The sequence below is a fragment of the Pipistrellus hanaki genome (genome assembly GCF_964339955.1).
Source record: "Pipistrellus hanaki genome assembly, chromosome: 1".
NCBI lineage: Eukaryota > Metazoa > Chordata > Mammalia > Chiroptera > Vespertilionidae > Pipistrellus > Pipistrellus hanaki.
In genome coordinates this window covers 5912038-5924161 of record NC_140503.1, presented here as the reverse complement: position 1 = coordinate 5924161, position 12124 = coordinate 5912038, and the positions used below count along the sequence as shown (strand labels likewise).

The window sequence follows — 12124 nt, the reverse complement described above, 5'->3', positions numbered from 1 at the left end:
TTTCTTGTCTGAAAATTAACAAAAGCACCACTTGTCTTGGTGTGTGGATCAATGGCACGCTGATCAGCCTAGAGTGGATACAGTGCAACTTGACAATGCCTGTCTCTTTCCCTGCTAGGTAGTTCTGAGTAGTTAGCATGTCATAGTAAACGCTGCCTATGAAATTCTCATAACACACCGCATGAAGAGGCCAGCAGTGGCCATCATTACCCTACTGGGCCATGGCTGCCCAGAGAGATGAAGAAGTTGACTGCATTAAATTAGTCAGAGAGATAGCCGGAACCAGGCCGGGCCTGCAGCCTCAATCCCAGACTGTCACAATAGCTCCCTCTGTCTCTGTGGGGCCACCTCTACCATGGGTTCTGTTGTGAAACCTCCCAAAGGAGAAGCCTCAGGGCAGTACCCAGTGGGCAGACATCCAACTTGAGACCTGCCCGCCAGCACGGGCCACTTTGCTTCCAGGTGCGGCACAGGGACATGTCAGGAGGGAGGCGCTGGAGAAACCGAAAGCGTTGTTACCAGACCTGTTGTTAATTCTCCATCAGCCCCCACCAGAGAAGCTGTGCTGGATGGGATCACAGACTCTCCTGCCCTCCCAGGTGGGCAGTGGTGACATTTCAACATCAGTGTGTGCAAAAGGGGCCAGGAGGAACAAGTGCCTCTGAAACCAGGCGGCTGGCTGAATTTGAATCCCGATTCTCCGGGTCTGACGTTCCCAGCCAGTTTCTCCATCTCTAAGATGAGGGTCTTGGCTGATATGACCACAGGGCCTTTTCTCATACCATGAGCCTATGAGTTTGTTAGTGAAATGTATTTGTTTCTTCAGCAAGTATTTACTCCCAATTTTTATTCCGTGTTCCCAGAACAGATCTTCAAGAGCATGCGATTAATGAGGCTGGCCACGCCTGCTCTGCTAGGGGCCCGAGCACTCCCTGACGCTACTCCTGAACTGGAATGGCCCTTCCAACCCAGGGGTGGGCACTCCAACAGCGTGGTGTGCTCTGGGGGTATGTACGGGGAGAACGCTGACCACCCTTCTACACTGAATGGTAAATAGTTCAAAACAGGGAAATATTCATAGAGTAGAAAATAAAATCTGTATGAGTTTTTAGGACACAAGACTTTCAAGGACTCAGGAGACTGGGGGTCACTTTAGGCCACACACACACACTCACACATACACACACACACACACACACACACCAGACAGAAGAAAGGCAGGCTTCTGGGTATGTAACCTGACTGGGATCGATCTAGTAACCTTTCAGTGCATGGGGCGCTGCTCCAACCAACTGAGCCATACCCGCCAGGGCAAGACCTGTTCCTTTTCTTAAGGAGCGTGGGGGTAGCCCTGGGGGTGTCACCACTTCGTCCCACCCAGTCATGACTCGCTGTGTAGAGGGGTGAGAGCCTAGGAAAGTGTCTCGGGACTGGGTGCTCCAGCAGAAACCATGTTCCCATCTACTTTATCACCTAGGCCTCAAGCCTCTGCAGGTGGTTGTTAGGTTCATTGTAAAGATGAGGAAACTAGGGCTCGGGTGGTGAAATGGCTTGCTCCAGGTGACAGAGCTGCTGTGTGCCATGACCTGGAGCATGGGCCTGGCACCCTGTCATCTGCCCCTGACTCTGTGTCATTTTGTCAGTCACCAGTGTTGCCCAGAGCTGCTCACTGTGCCCAACCCAAGGCTCATTAGGCAGGCCTGGCGAGGCAGCATTGCGTGGGAACCACTTGCTGTCTCACAGCCTGACCGGGTGTGGTGCCCAGGCTCACCTACGGAAAACCAAAACTCCAAGGACATCTTCCGTTAGCGCCAGGGAGGGAGTCCCGGGCTGTGGGAGGAGTGCTTCTCCAGGAGCGAAGTGCAAACACACCAGCATCTTTAAAGGAAGGCGATGGCGGCAGCAGGGTGTTCAGAAGTTAGGAGTCCCCAGGAGGGATACCAAGTCCCACCAATGTGCAGAGGGAGACCCCAAGGGCCAGGCAGAGCCTCTTCTGGGACCCCCAAACCACCAAGATCTGCTTGTTCCACCAGAATCCTCCTTCCCATCCGGTCCTCCCCAGCTGCCCTCAACCCTGCAAGCTCAGGCCAAGCCCTGCTTTCCTCACCCCGTGTCCAGAGCACAGGCTGCAGCAGCCCCAGGAGCTGGTGTGGTTAACTTTTCACATATTGAAGCAAAGAGTAACTTCTAGTAGCTAGTCATTGACAGCTGACCAAGAACCTTCACAAGCATCATCTCCTGCCACCCTCACAACCACCCTGTGAGGTAGGTCTGACTAACCCATCGCACAGATGGGGAAACTGAGTTTCCGGAAGAAGTGACTTGTCCCAGGGCACACCCTGCACAAGCTATACTTGAACCGAGCTCTGAGTTCATATCTGATGAGCACACCCCTGAGGGCCACGGCAACTGCAGGTCCGGGGACACGGGGCTGCGGGCTGGGCGGGCGTGCTCCATCGTCAGGGGCGGTGCGAGTTGGGCCAAGGTGACGGGTGCGATTTCTGTGTGAGACAATTCTATGTGCCATGTCCCTCAATCACAGATAGCACCCCTCACCTTGCGCCCAGTTCCAGGCTGGAGAGCGCTGCTGCTTCAGGAACGTCACCTTGGTCTTCAGAGGACGGTGTGAGGGCAGGAAGCGCCCGGCTTGCGGACACACAGAACAGATGAGGGAGCAAATGGCGAGCCCTCCACTCGCCAAACACCTAGGATGCAACAGCCCTTCTTCAGGGCGCCTGCCCCTGAGGGCTCACAGTCTAGGAAGCAAACCAGGAGTCCAACCCCGTGGGACACAGAGTTTAGAGTGAGGGCGGTGGGCAGCAGAGGGCAGGGCGCCCGGAGCAGGGAGCATGACCCCATCGTGCACGGCTCAGCACAAAGTGAGGTGTGTGTGTGTGTGTGGGGGGGGTGGGGGGTGGGGGGGGGTGGGCACGACTGCAGGGAGCAAGAGCCCGGCTGCGAAGGGCCTGGTGGGAGTGACCTGTTCTTTAGAGAGGTCACCCTGGAAGTGCCAGCAGGGAGGACAGATTGAAGAGGGGAGAGAGGCTGCCAGGCAGGGTCCTGCTCCAACCCTCTGGGGGAGGCATGGGAGTGTGGGGCTGAGGTGTCCAGCTCGTGGATGTGGCAAGAGTTCCCAGGCTCGCTAGAACGTTGGTTCCGAGGACCCAAGACCTGACTGGGTTCAATGCTAGAAGGAGAGGACACGACAAGTGGTGCTAACTGTCATGATGGAGCACAGGTAAAGCCCCCTGGGGTGCGGGGAGCAGTCCTGTCACGTGGCTGCAAAGGCTTCACCGGGGAGCAGGTTCTGAGAACAGGGGCGGGGCCTGAAGGTTTGGGCGGGAGATGAGAGGGACAGCGGCAGAGGGCTTCCTGTAAGTGGCCTGTGACCTGTGAGGCCTGGCCAGGAAGGGAGCTAGGGCCTGCCTGACCCAGGCGCCTGGCCCTCAGGAGCGGCCAGCAGAGGGCAGTCAGGAGCAGAGGCTGGGGAGGGGCAGCTCCTCGGGCTTCCAGGCGCCCCAAGCTGGGCCTCCTTCCTGTATGAGGGGAGTAAGACAGCCCAGAATGTCTTCATCTTTAGGAAAAAAAGCAGAATTCAGCCCGACTCTGCCCTCTGAAGGGAACAGGGTGAGGAAGCGGCTGTCAGTCCTGCCTGGGCCTCCCTCGCTCGCACTGACGCTGACCTGGACGGGGGTTAGCACAGGGCCCCAGGAGAAGGTGGGAAACACTTACCACCCAGGCTCAGGACAGTCACATCCTGAAATACAGCCACGATGCTACCACAAGCGCCAGCTACGGGAGGCGGTGCTGTTAAATCCTAGGCTGATGGAAACAAGCGCTTCCCCGGGTTCTAATCCACCCCACGTGCACGCCACTAGGCTCCCAGGTGCGCCCCCTTTTCCTTTTCTCAGACTCAGAGCCCCGGCGGGAAAATAGAGTGGAGCCACTCCAGCCGCGTCAGGGCGAGGCCCCTGGAACTCCCCAACATGACCAGTTTGAAATTCTTTGCATTCAACCCCAAACTGGAAACGAAGGTGCCCTTGACTGTTCTGCTTCTGCTCCAGTCCTGCCCAGCCCCCCAACACCTGCCTCAGCATCGGAGGCTCCCACAGCTAACCGCGGGCCCAGCTCAGGCCTCTGGAGAAAATCCACACGGGCTGAGCCTGCACGCCAGAGGCTTGAACTCAATTCCAGGCACAGCTGCCCTGGTCAGCGCGTCTTCAGAGCTCCCACCATCAACCTATGCTTTGGTACTCCCTGACCTCACCGGAAGTAAACATCACCATGTTGTTTACAAGCCTGGACAGAGGAGGCCTGGACAGAGTCCTGCGCAAGGTCAGGCAGCCGGTGGCTCCCGACTCCGACCCTGTGAATGAACTCCACGCTGCTGTCCCACGGGCATTCCTGCCTCAGAAGTCCGGGTGCTGGGACACGTACCCCAGCGCCCCTCCCTGCTCAGCCTACTGGGTGTGTCCCTGAGCCCAGGCCCTGGGGGTCTGAGGGGATGGCCTACTATATGCCATGGGGGGCTCTGGAGCTTTCTCTCCCCTCTCCCTGATATGCTCAGGCTCAGTCACATGAAGCGTGGCCAGCTCCCTGGTCACTCCCGCCTCCTCCTGGGAGTATCTGTGACTGTGATGATTAGGGGTTGTTGGACCTTCTGACCTGGGAAGTTTCTTGGGGTAATCTTGGTGGGAGCTGAGACAGAAAACCTGTTTTGGTCTGGATGCAGGGGAGGCCGCGGGAGTGAGCTGAAGGATAGATAGCATGGCTCCCGATGGCTCCTGAGGGAGAACGCTACTGAAACTTAGCCGCCAGGGCAGGTGGCTCCACCCACGGGGAGGATCTGCCTTGATTTCAGTGGTGAGAACTCACACGCCTCCTGAATACTGCTTTCTGTCCTCAGCTCCCCTCCTCCAGCCTCACAGCAGCCAGGTCAGGGAAAGGCTTTCTTAGGAAGGAGTGGGTGTGTCAAACCTGAGCCTCCTGGGCTGGAGGGAGAAACCTGAGGTAAGGCCCCAGCTCTGCCTACCTTGCTGAGTGTCCCAGCACAGGTGCTGCCCTCAGCGGGCTTAGCTTTGTCTGCAAAATGTAGGTGCTATTTCCCTACGCCTGAGACTCCTTCCCCACCCCCACTCCCCAGCCCCACCTGGGCCTCAACTATGGTCTTCCCCGCAACAGGGGCTTTGAGGATGAAGGTTTTCCTAGAAATTCTCTCCAGAAGGTGGCTGGATCCCATCAGTTGGCCCTGCTCTCCTGGACAATGAGCCGGTCTATAACCAGGGGAGAAGTCTGCGGATAACTAAAGCAGTATCGCAGGTGACTATTGGACCTGGGAACAAAGGACTGGATCTGGAAAAAGCGTGGGCAGGGTGGGGCAGCCGAAGGAAACAGCTGGACAGGACAGCGATGAGGTGCCCACACAGGTATTGTGGCAGGTAACCCTCTAACCCTCAGTGCCCGATCCTGTCTGCTTTCACAGAAGGGACTTGCTCGGTCACACTGCTGGTCAGTGGGAGTGTGTGGAGTGAGCACCCAGAGGCACGGTGCTCACGCCCCTCCCCCCCCACCTGGCCCCAGGGGTCTGGCTCATCTGGCGGTTGCGGTTACATCCTTTACCAGAAACCAGTGAGTGACCTAGTGAGTAAAAGGTCTTCCTGAGCTCTGTGAAATAAACTGAGCCCCGTGGGGGGCGGGGTGTGGGAACCTCCGATTTAAGCACCGGTGACGGACACTGGGTCCCTGCTGGCATCTGAAGCAGGCGGGAACCCACCCTCTGGTATCAGGAGGGAGGCACAGAGGGCAGCGGGGACAGGGGAGATGGGAGGCGTACTCGGCACCAGGACACCCAGGCTCCGAGGTGCGCGCTTCCGCCTCACCATGCTGCTTCTTTGGATGTGGACGGGGAGGGACCCGGTGTCCTCACCCCAGCCCCTCTGCCAGGCACTGCCCGCCAAGGGCTCTATAAACATTGCGAGTTTAATCTTCACAACCCCCTGATGAGATAGGTGTCAGGGTAGAGGCTGGATAGATGCTCTCGCTGCCACCAAGCAAATGCTTTCTTCGCTACTACACACTGCCCCCACCGGGAGGGAAGGCCAGGGAGCTGGCAGCCAGGCCTCCGCGGCAGCTGGTGGGGGAGAGGCTGCCTGCGCGGGGCCCAGCGCAGAGGCCGAACTGCCGAGAGCAGGAAGGCTGGACCGTGTGGCACAGCCGCACCATGGAGTCCCACCCCACAGCCACAGCAACTGACCACGGACACACAGCCTGGAGGGAAGACACTGTGTGGAGTGCGTACACATGTACACACACACACACACACACACACACACGATGAAGTTCAAATGCCGGCAAAACTGCTGTTGTTAAAGATTCCCGGTTGTCCTGGCGCACACGTGTAAAACCTCAGCTGTCCGTCTCAGACTGGAGCACGCACTGGCCACAGGCCATCCCTCAGGGAAGGAGCAGCACAGCCCTCGGTGGGCGCGGGGCCCCTCCGCAGCAGCTCGCCGCCCACAGAAGCAGACCTGCCACGGCCGATGGACCCAGACGGGCACCTGCTACTCAGGATGCACGTGTGAGACCAGGCCACTCACACTGTGACCCACTCCCCCCAACAAAGACACCCCTTCGCCCGGCAGAGAGGTCTGGGTTCTGAATCGGAGCTCCTGCCCGACACCAGTAAGTTATTCTCATAACGGGTCACAGGTTTCTTATGTGAAAACAGTAACAGGTGGATTAACTGCTTTCCTTGTGATTCTATGGTGAACTTAATAAAGTAACTAGGTTTTTATTTAATGTAAGCAGTTGCTTTGAAAGTTAGTTGTCTGACTTAATTGAAACCTTGTGTTTTGACCCTCAAGGTATCCAGATGTTAAAACAGAGCTGAACTCACATTCTGGGGCAGGTGAGGTAGTTCAGATCAGAACCTTCAACTCAGCTCCTTTTACCACAAGGCTCAAGGCTCTTGGGTGGCAACGTTTAATGAGCATTTGTTCATATGGTGCCTACCATGTTTCAGCCCTGCTCAGACCATTCCACACGTCGTGGATGAGCAGCTGCCCCAGCACGCGCCCCACGTCCGTAGCAGAAAGTCCACACACTTTGGAGCCACTTCAAGAGGGGAAAGACCTCTGTACGTACCTCTTCTGTGTAAGACTTTTGGAAGCATACTCAAAACATGTTCATTTACAAACAAAACAAAACCACACAACCATCTTCCCTAGGGCTGAAACTGGGTCGCACAGCTGCAGTGTACAGGACAATAGATGTCTGCTCGCTCCCCCAGGTTCTCAGTACCACGACTCCCCACTTCCCACCCCAGTCTGGCAGCAGCAACAGCAGAGACAGAAATTATACCACAATACTAACCTGGGCGGTCGATATATGTCAGGCAGTCTGCTAAACATTTTACATTCTAGTCAGTTAAATGTAAAAATTACCCATAGCACCCCCACTTCACAGATAAGGAAGTGAAGCGCAGAAGAATGAAGTCATTGTCCCAGGGCCCCTCGGCAGAACCAGTGCTCAGCCCCAGCCGTGGGTCCCAGGCTCCAGCAAGGTGAGGTCTCTAGCCAAGTGCAGGACCATGCCCGTGGCTATTGAGTCACCCACGCCCGGGAAGCCTCTGTCCGCCCTCTAAGCTAACGCTGCAAATTTCCAATTCAAGCCACATGTATTTTCTGCTCATCGCTTTAACTGCCTACTTAGGAACTTCTGCTAGCAACCCCCTCCCCACCCACCCACTGTCTGCAGAAGTATCAAGTGCACCCAAGTCTTCAGGTTGTGGGACCTTTCACTGTGAGCCCCCCACCTTCTGGGTTCCTTTCCAGCGCCCTCCCCACCTGCACCCCAGGCCTCGGGAACGCTGCAGTGCCTTCTTAGCACCCCCCCCCCCCCCAGGTTTCATGCCCGGGTGCCCTGTGTGTGCTGCTCCTTCTGCCCCAGGCCCGCCCCCACCTCTGCCATGTGACCCCCTCATCCTTCAAATGCCGCCACCTGTCGAAGCCTCCCTGGCAGCCCAGATGGGCGGTTACTTGTTTCCCTTCCTTTGCTCGCACTTTCCCGAGGACTTAGGACAGCATAATTGGCAGCTTATGATTCATCTATTCACTTCTTATATATTCTGCCCACCAGGTTCTTACGCTTGGTCAATGTTTAGTTAAAGTTTGTTAGGCATAAGTAATCGAATTAAAGAATACATGGTTGCTTCCTCCCTCCCACCTCTGCTGAGTTTGGATCTGGAACCTGGAAGCAGGTGACCAGTGTGACACAGGCCTGGACATATACTCCTAGGAACACATCAGCGCAGGTCTGTATCTCACCATCGGCGAGAGATGTCAACACCATGCGTTTCCCTTTAAACATACAGGCGGGTGGCAGTTCCTACGCGCCAGCTCAGCGCAGGTGGGAAGGAGGGCGCCCGAGAGCCAGAGCTGTGGGCGGCTCCGGGAACAGGAGAGGAGCTCGGCGCAGCCGCAGATGGGGCAGAGCCCGCTTACCTCCTTCCTGGGAATTCATGATGTTGAGGGCAAACAGCATGGCGTTGGAGAACGTGGTTGCCTCCTCCTTACTGGCGAAGTTCAAGCCATAGACCTGGCGGGCGTCTCGCCACTGGTGGAAGGTTGGTGTCGCCTGATTGTACTTCAGCCCTTTCACGATTGAATAATTGATCACAACCTGGAGGAAAAAGAGCGAGAAATACGTGTAAATAAATAAAAGGTAAGTGAGCTGGAGGGAGCGGCTTTGAGGCAAGGATAGTGTGTCCCCAGGGGCTACCAGAGGACAGGATGGTAGGGGTGGGGGTAAGTCACAGCAGGGGAGAGCACGCCCAGGCGGCTTTCCCACAGGATCTCTGGTCACGTCATTGAACTGTAATCCTGTGCGGTCACAGCATCCAGAGGAGAGCCCTGAGCTGGGAGTCGGGCTCCTTGGGTCCTTCCAGCTGTGTCGCCCCAGTGGGCACCGCACCTCTCCGGGGCTCAGGTTCTGCACTTACAAAAGGGGGATGGCAATCCTGGCTGTACTGCCCTCGTGGGATTACTGCAAAGGCCCCACCGTGATGCACGGCTTATCCAGACTTACAGACACGGAGATCCGAAGGGCAAGGGTCTTTTCCAATTCCCACTTAGGCCTTCCAGCGCCCTTTGCATTAAGTCTAGTACTTGGGCTGCATTAATAAATGGGCCCGTAGTTAGCAGGATCACTTGGAAAAGTTAAAACGTGCCACACCAATGTAAGCATTAATACCTTTATTATTAATCAAGCAAGAAATATCAACTGACTCAATGCCAGGCCCACCAGGGCAAGCTACAGAGAGCAGCTAGAACCCGACCTTCAGGTGCTCACAGCAGGCAGGGGGTTCCATGCCAGGCCTGCCTGGCCTCTAACCTTCTCCTTCAGACATGGAACAGGATTGTTAGCCAGTGGGGCTCACGAAGGGGTGGGAGGCCTGGAGCATTATTCTGCGTCCCTGACCCCTCTGCATGGTGACTGCGTTTCTGACCATTATCACCATGAGTTACTTTCACCTGCCCTTGAACTATACAGACGTAGATTCTTATGGCATATACTCTTGTTTCTTTCACTCAACATAATGTTTATGAGATTCATCCATGTTATTACATTTATAAGTATTTAATTCTTATTTATTGCTACATAATATTTCGCCTTATATTTTAAGAGAGGAAGAGAAACATCTATTAGTAACATTTCATCTTAAAAAAAACAAAAAAAACAAAACCCTCACAAGGATGTGTTTTTCATTGATTTTAGAGATAGGAAGGTGGGGAGAGAGAGAGAGAAACATTGATGTGAGAGAACAACATCAATAGGTTGGCTCACATATAAACCCCGATGGTGGTGGGATCCACAACCCGGATATAGTTCCTGACTGGGAATCAACCATGTGACCCTTTGGTGCTCAGGAGCTCTAACCACCGAGCAACAGCAGCCAGGGCACATTTCATTTTTTTGATATACCATAAATAATCAATCCATTGTCCGGTTCATAGACATCTGTGCAGTTTCTAGCTGTTGGTTATTAATAAAACTGAGTATTTTCAGACATGTCTTTCAGTGGATGCAGGTGTGTACTGAGTAGACACGGTCTGTCTAACCATTTTTCGGAAGGCTCTATTAATTTATGCTTCCAAAAACTCTTCTCACATCAGGATCATGGCAGAGTAAGAGCCCTTTGGATCTGTCTCCCCTTAAATTTCCACGTCAGATATCTATAATCCAACAAAGGTTCCTCTGCTCAGCACAAAAACATGCGTGAGAGACCCACATACCAGTACACCTGCAGGTGGATGTACTGGAACCTGCATGGATGTGGGACAGAAGGAAGGTAAGTATGCGCTACAGCAGCATCTATAGGGACAGTGTCTGCAGGTGTAGTTCAGCAGCTGCCAAGGCCCAGCTAACACAGTAGCAGTGGAGGAGTCAGGAGTGGCCCCACACTATGGCCCAGAGGAAGGTAAGCAGGGCAGAAGCAGGGTTGGTGCCCATAAAGCCAGCTCCCTTTCCCTCTTCTCCCCCCCACTGCTGGGAACACAGAGGCAGAAGGAGCAGTTATGGAGATGCCCCTAATAGCACAATGGTGCCCGGGGCTACAAGGCCACTAGTACAGGAGTCAGTGCTGCTGCTCCAGAACCTGGCTCCCCCAAACCTGCCACAGTGGTGGTGCCCTGAGACTGAGGCAACCTGGACAGAGTGGGGACACCACCACCCCGGTCACCCAGGAGTCAATTTCCACACCTGTTGCAACCAGGAGGTGCAAGTAGTGCTGGTAAGAGAAAACAAAACTTGCTCTACAGCACCATCTACTGGGAAACAAAAGAAAGATCTCTAATTATCAATTTGCTGAATTAAGTTCAAACAGTACCTGAACAAGAAGAGTCTATCCCAGTGTACAGAAAATGACAAGTCTCCAGAAACCAACCTCAAAGTCATGGAAGACTGATATGCAAATGACAGAGAATTCAAGACATAGTAATGAAGAAACTCAACAAGATACAAGAAAATTTAGAAAGGCAGTTCAATGAGCTCAGGAATAATTAATATATATATTAGTAATATATATATATATATATCTCCAAACAGAAATTCTGAAACTGAAGACCTCAATAAATGAGATGAAGACTGCATTAGGGAGCGTTGGAAATAGAGCAGGCAAGATGGAAGAAAGAGTTCATGAGCTTGAAGACAGAAATCTGGAAATGATTCAGGTGGACTAAGGAGAGAACTAAGAGTTAAAAAAGTGAAAGAACTCTATGAGAACGATCTGACTCCATTAGAAAAATGGGTATCCCAGAAGGAGAAGGGAACAGAGAGCCTATTCAAAGAAATAATTGATGAGAACTTCCCAAACCTACGTAAGGAATTGGGTATTTGAGTATGAGATGCTATTAGAATAGCTAATTATCTCAACACAAAAACTACTTCTCCAAGACACGTTCTAAATTGTCAAAAGTTAATGGTAAAGAAAAAATTCTCAAGGCAGCCAGGGAAAAAATGATGGCAACCTATAAAGGAAACACCATTGGATTATTATTAGATTTCTCAGCAGAAATCCTGCAGGCCAGAAGAGAGTGGAGTGATATATTATAAACTACAGGCCCGGTGCACGAATTTGTGCATGAGTAGGATCCGGCTGGCCTGCCCCGATTGAGGCCAAATGAGCTGGGCTGGCCAGGGGAGGGGCCGTGGGTGTTTGGCTAGCTGGTCTTGACCCCAACTCCCGGTCAAGGGGACAATTTGCATATTAGCCTTTTATTATATAGGATATTGAAAGGGAGAAACCACAAGCCAAGAGTACTATGCAGGCGTCCAGGGGTCACTGAGGGCTGCTGCCAGAGTCTCCGGCACGGGAAGTCCTCCTCCCAAATGAGCCCCGCCGTGTGGTTTCCTCCGCAGGAGGCAGGGAGGTGTGGAGCCTCCTGAGAACAAGGTGAGCGCTAGTGTCCGGGAATCCTGTTCTCCAGTCCCGTGCCCCCTCCAGCGTACCTTCCATCTCCCCAGAGCACCCTGAAGGGCAACCAAGAGGCACGAAGGGAGTGGAGAACTGGTCATATGAAAGCAATCACTTAGGGACACCCACTTGATTCGGAAACTGCACTGGGTA

At 54.0% G+C, this 12124-nt stretch overlaps 1 protein-coding gene across 4 annotated transcripts in view; it reads right to left on the bottom strand.

Annotated features, from left to right (window-relative positions):
• The window catches only part of EVL (Enah/Vasp-like), a 111719-nt gene that overhangs the window by 24638 nt on the left and 74957 nt on the right, over positions 1 to 12124 (bottom strand). For all 4 annotated transcript variants that reach the window (XM_084889143.1, XM_084889145.1, XM_084889142.1 and 1 more), the window contains exon 3: positions 8502 to 8679. In XM_084889143.1, the coding sequence (XP_084745269.1) occupies positions 8502 to 8679 (178 nt within the window). The remainder of the gene's footprint in view (positions 1 to 8501; positions 8680 to 12124) is intronic.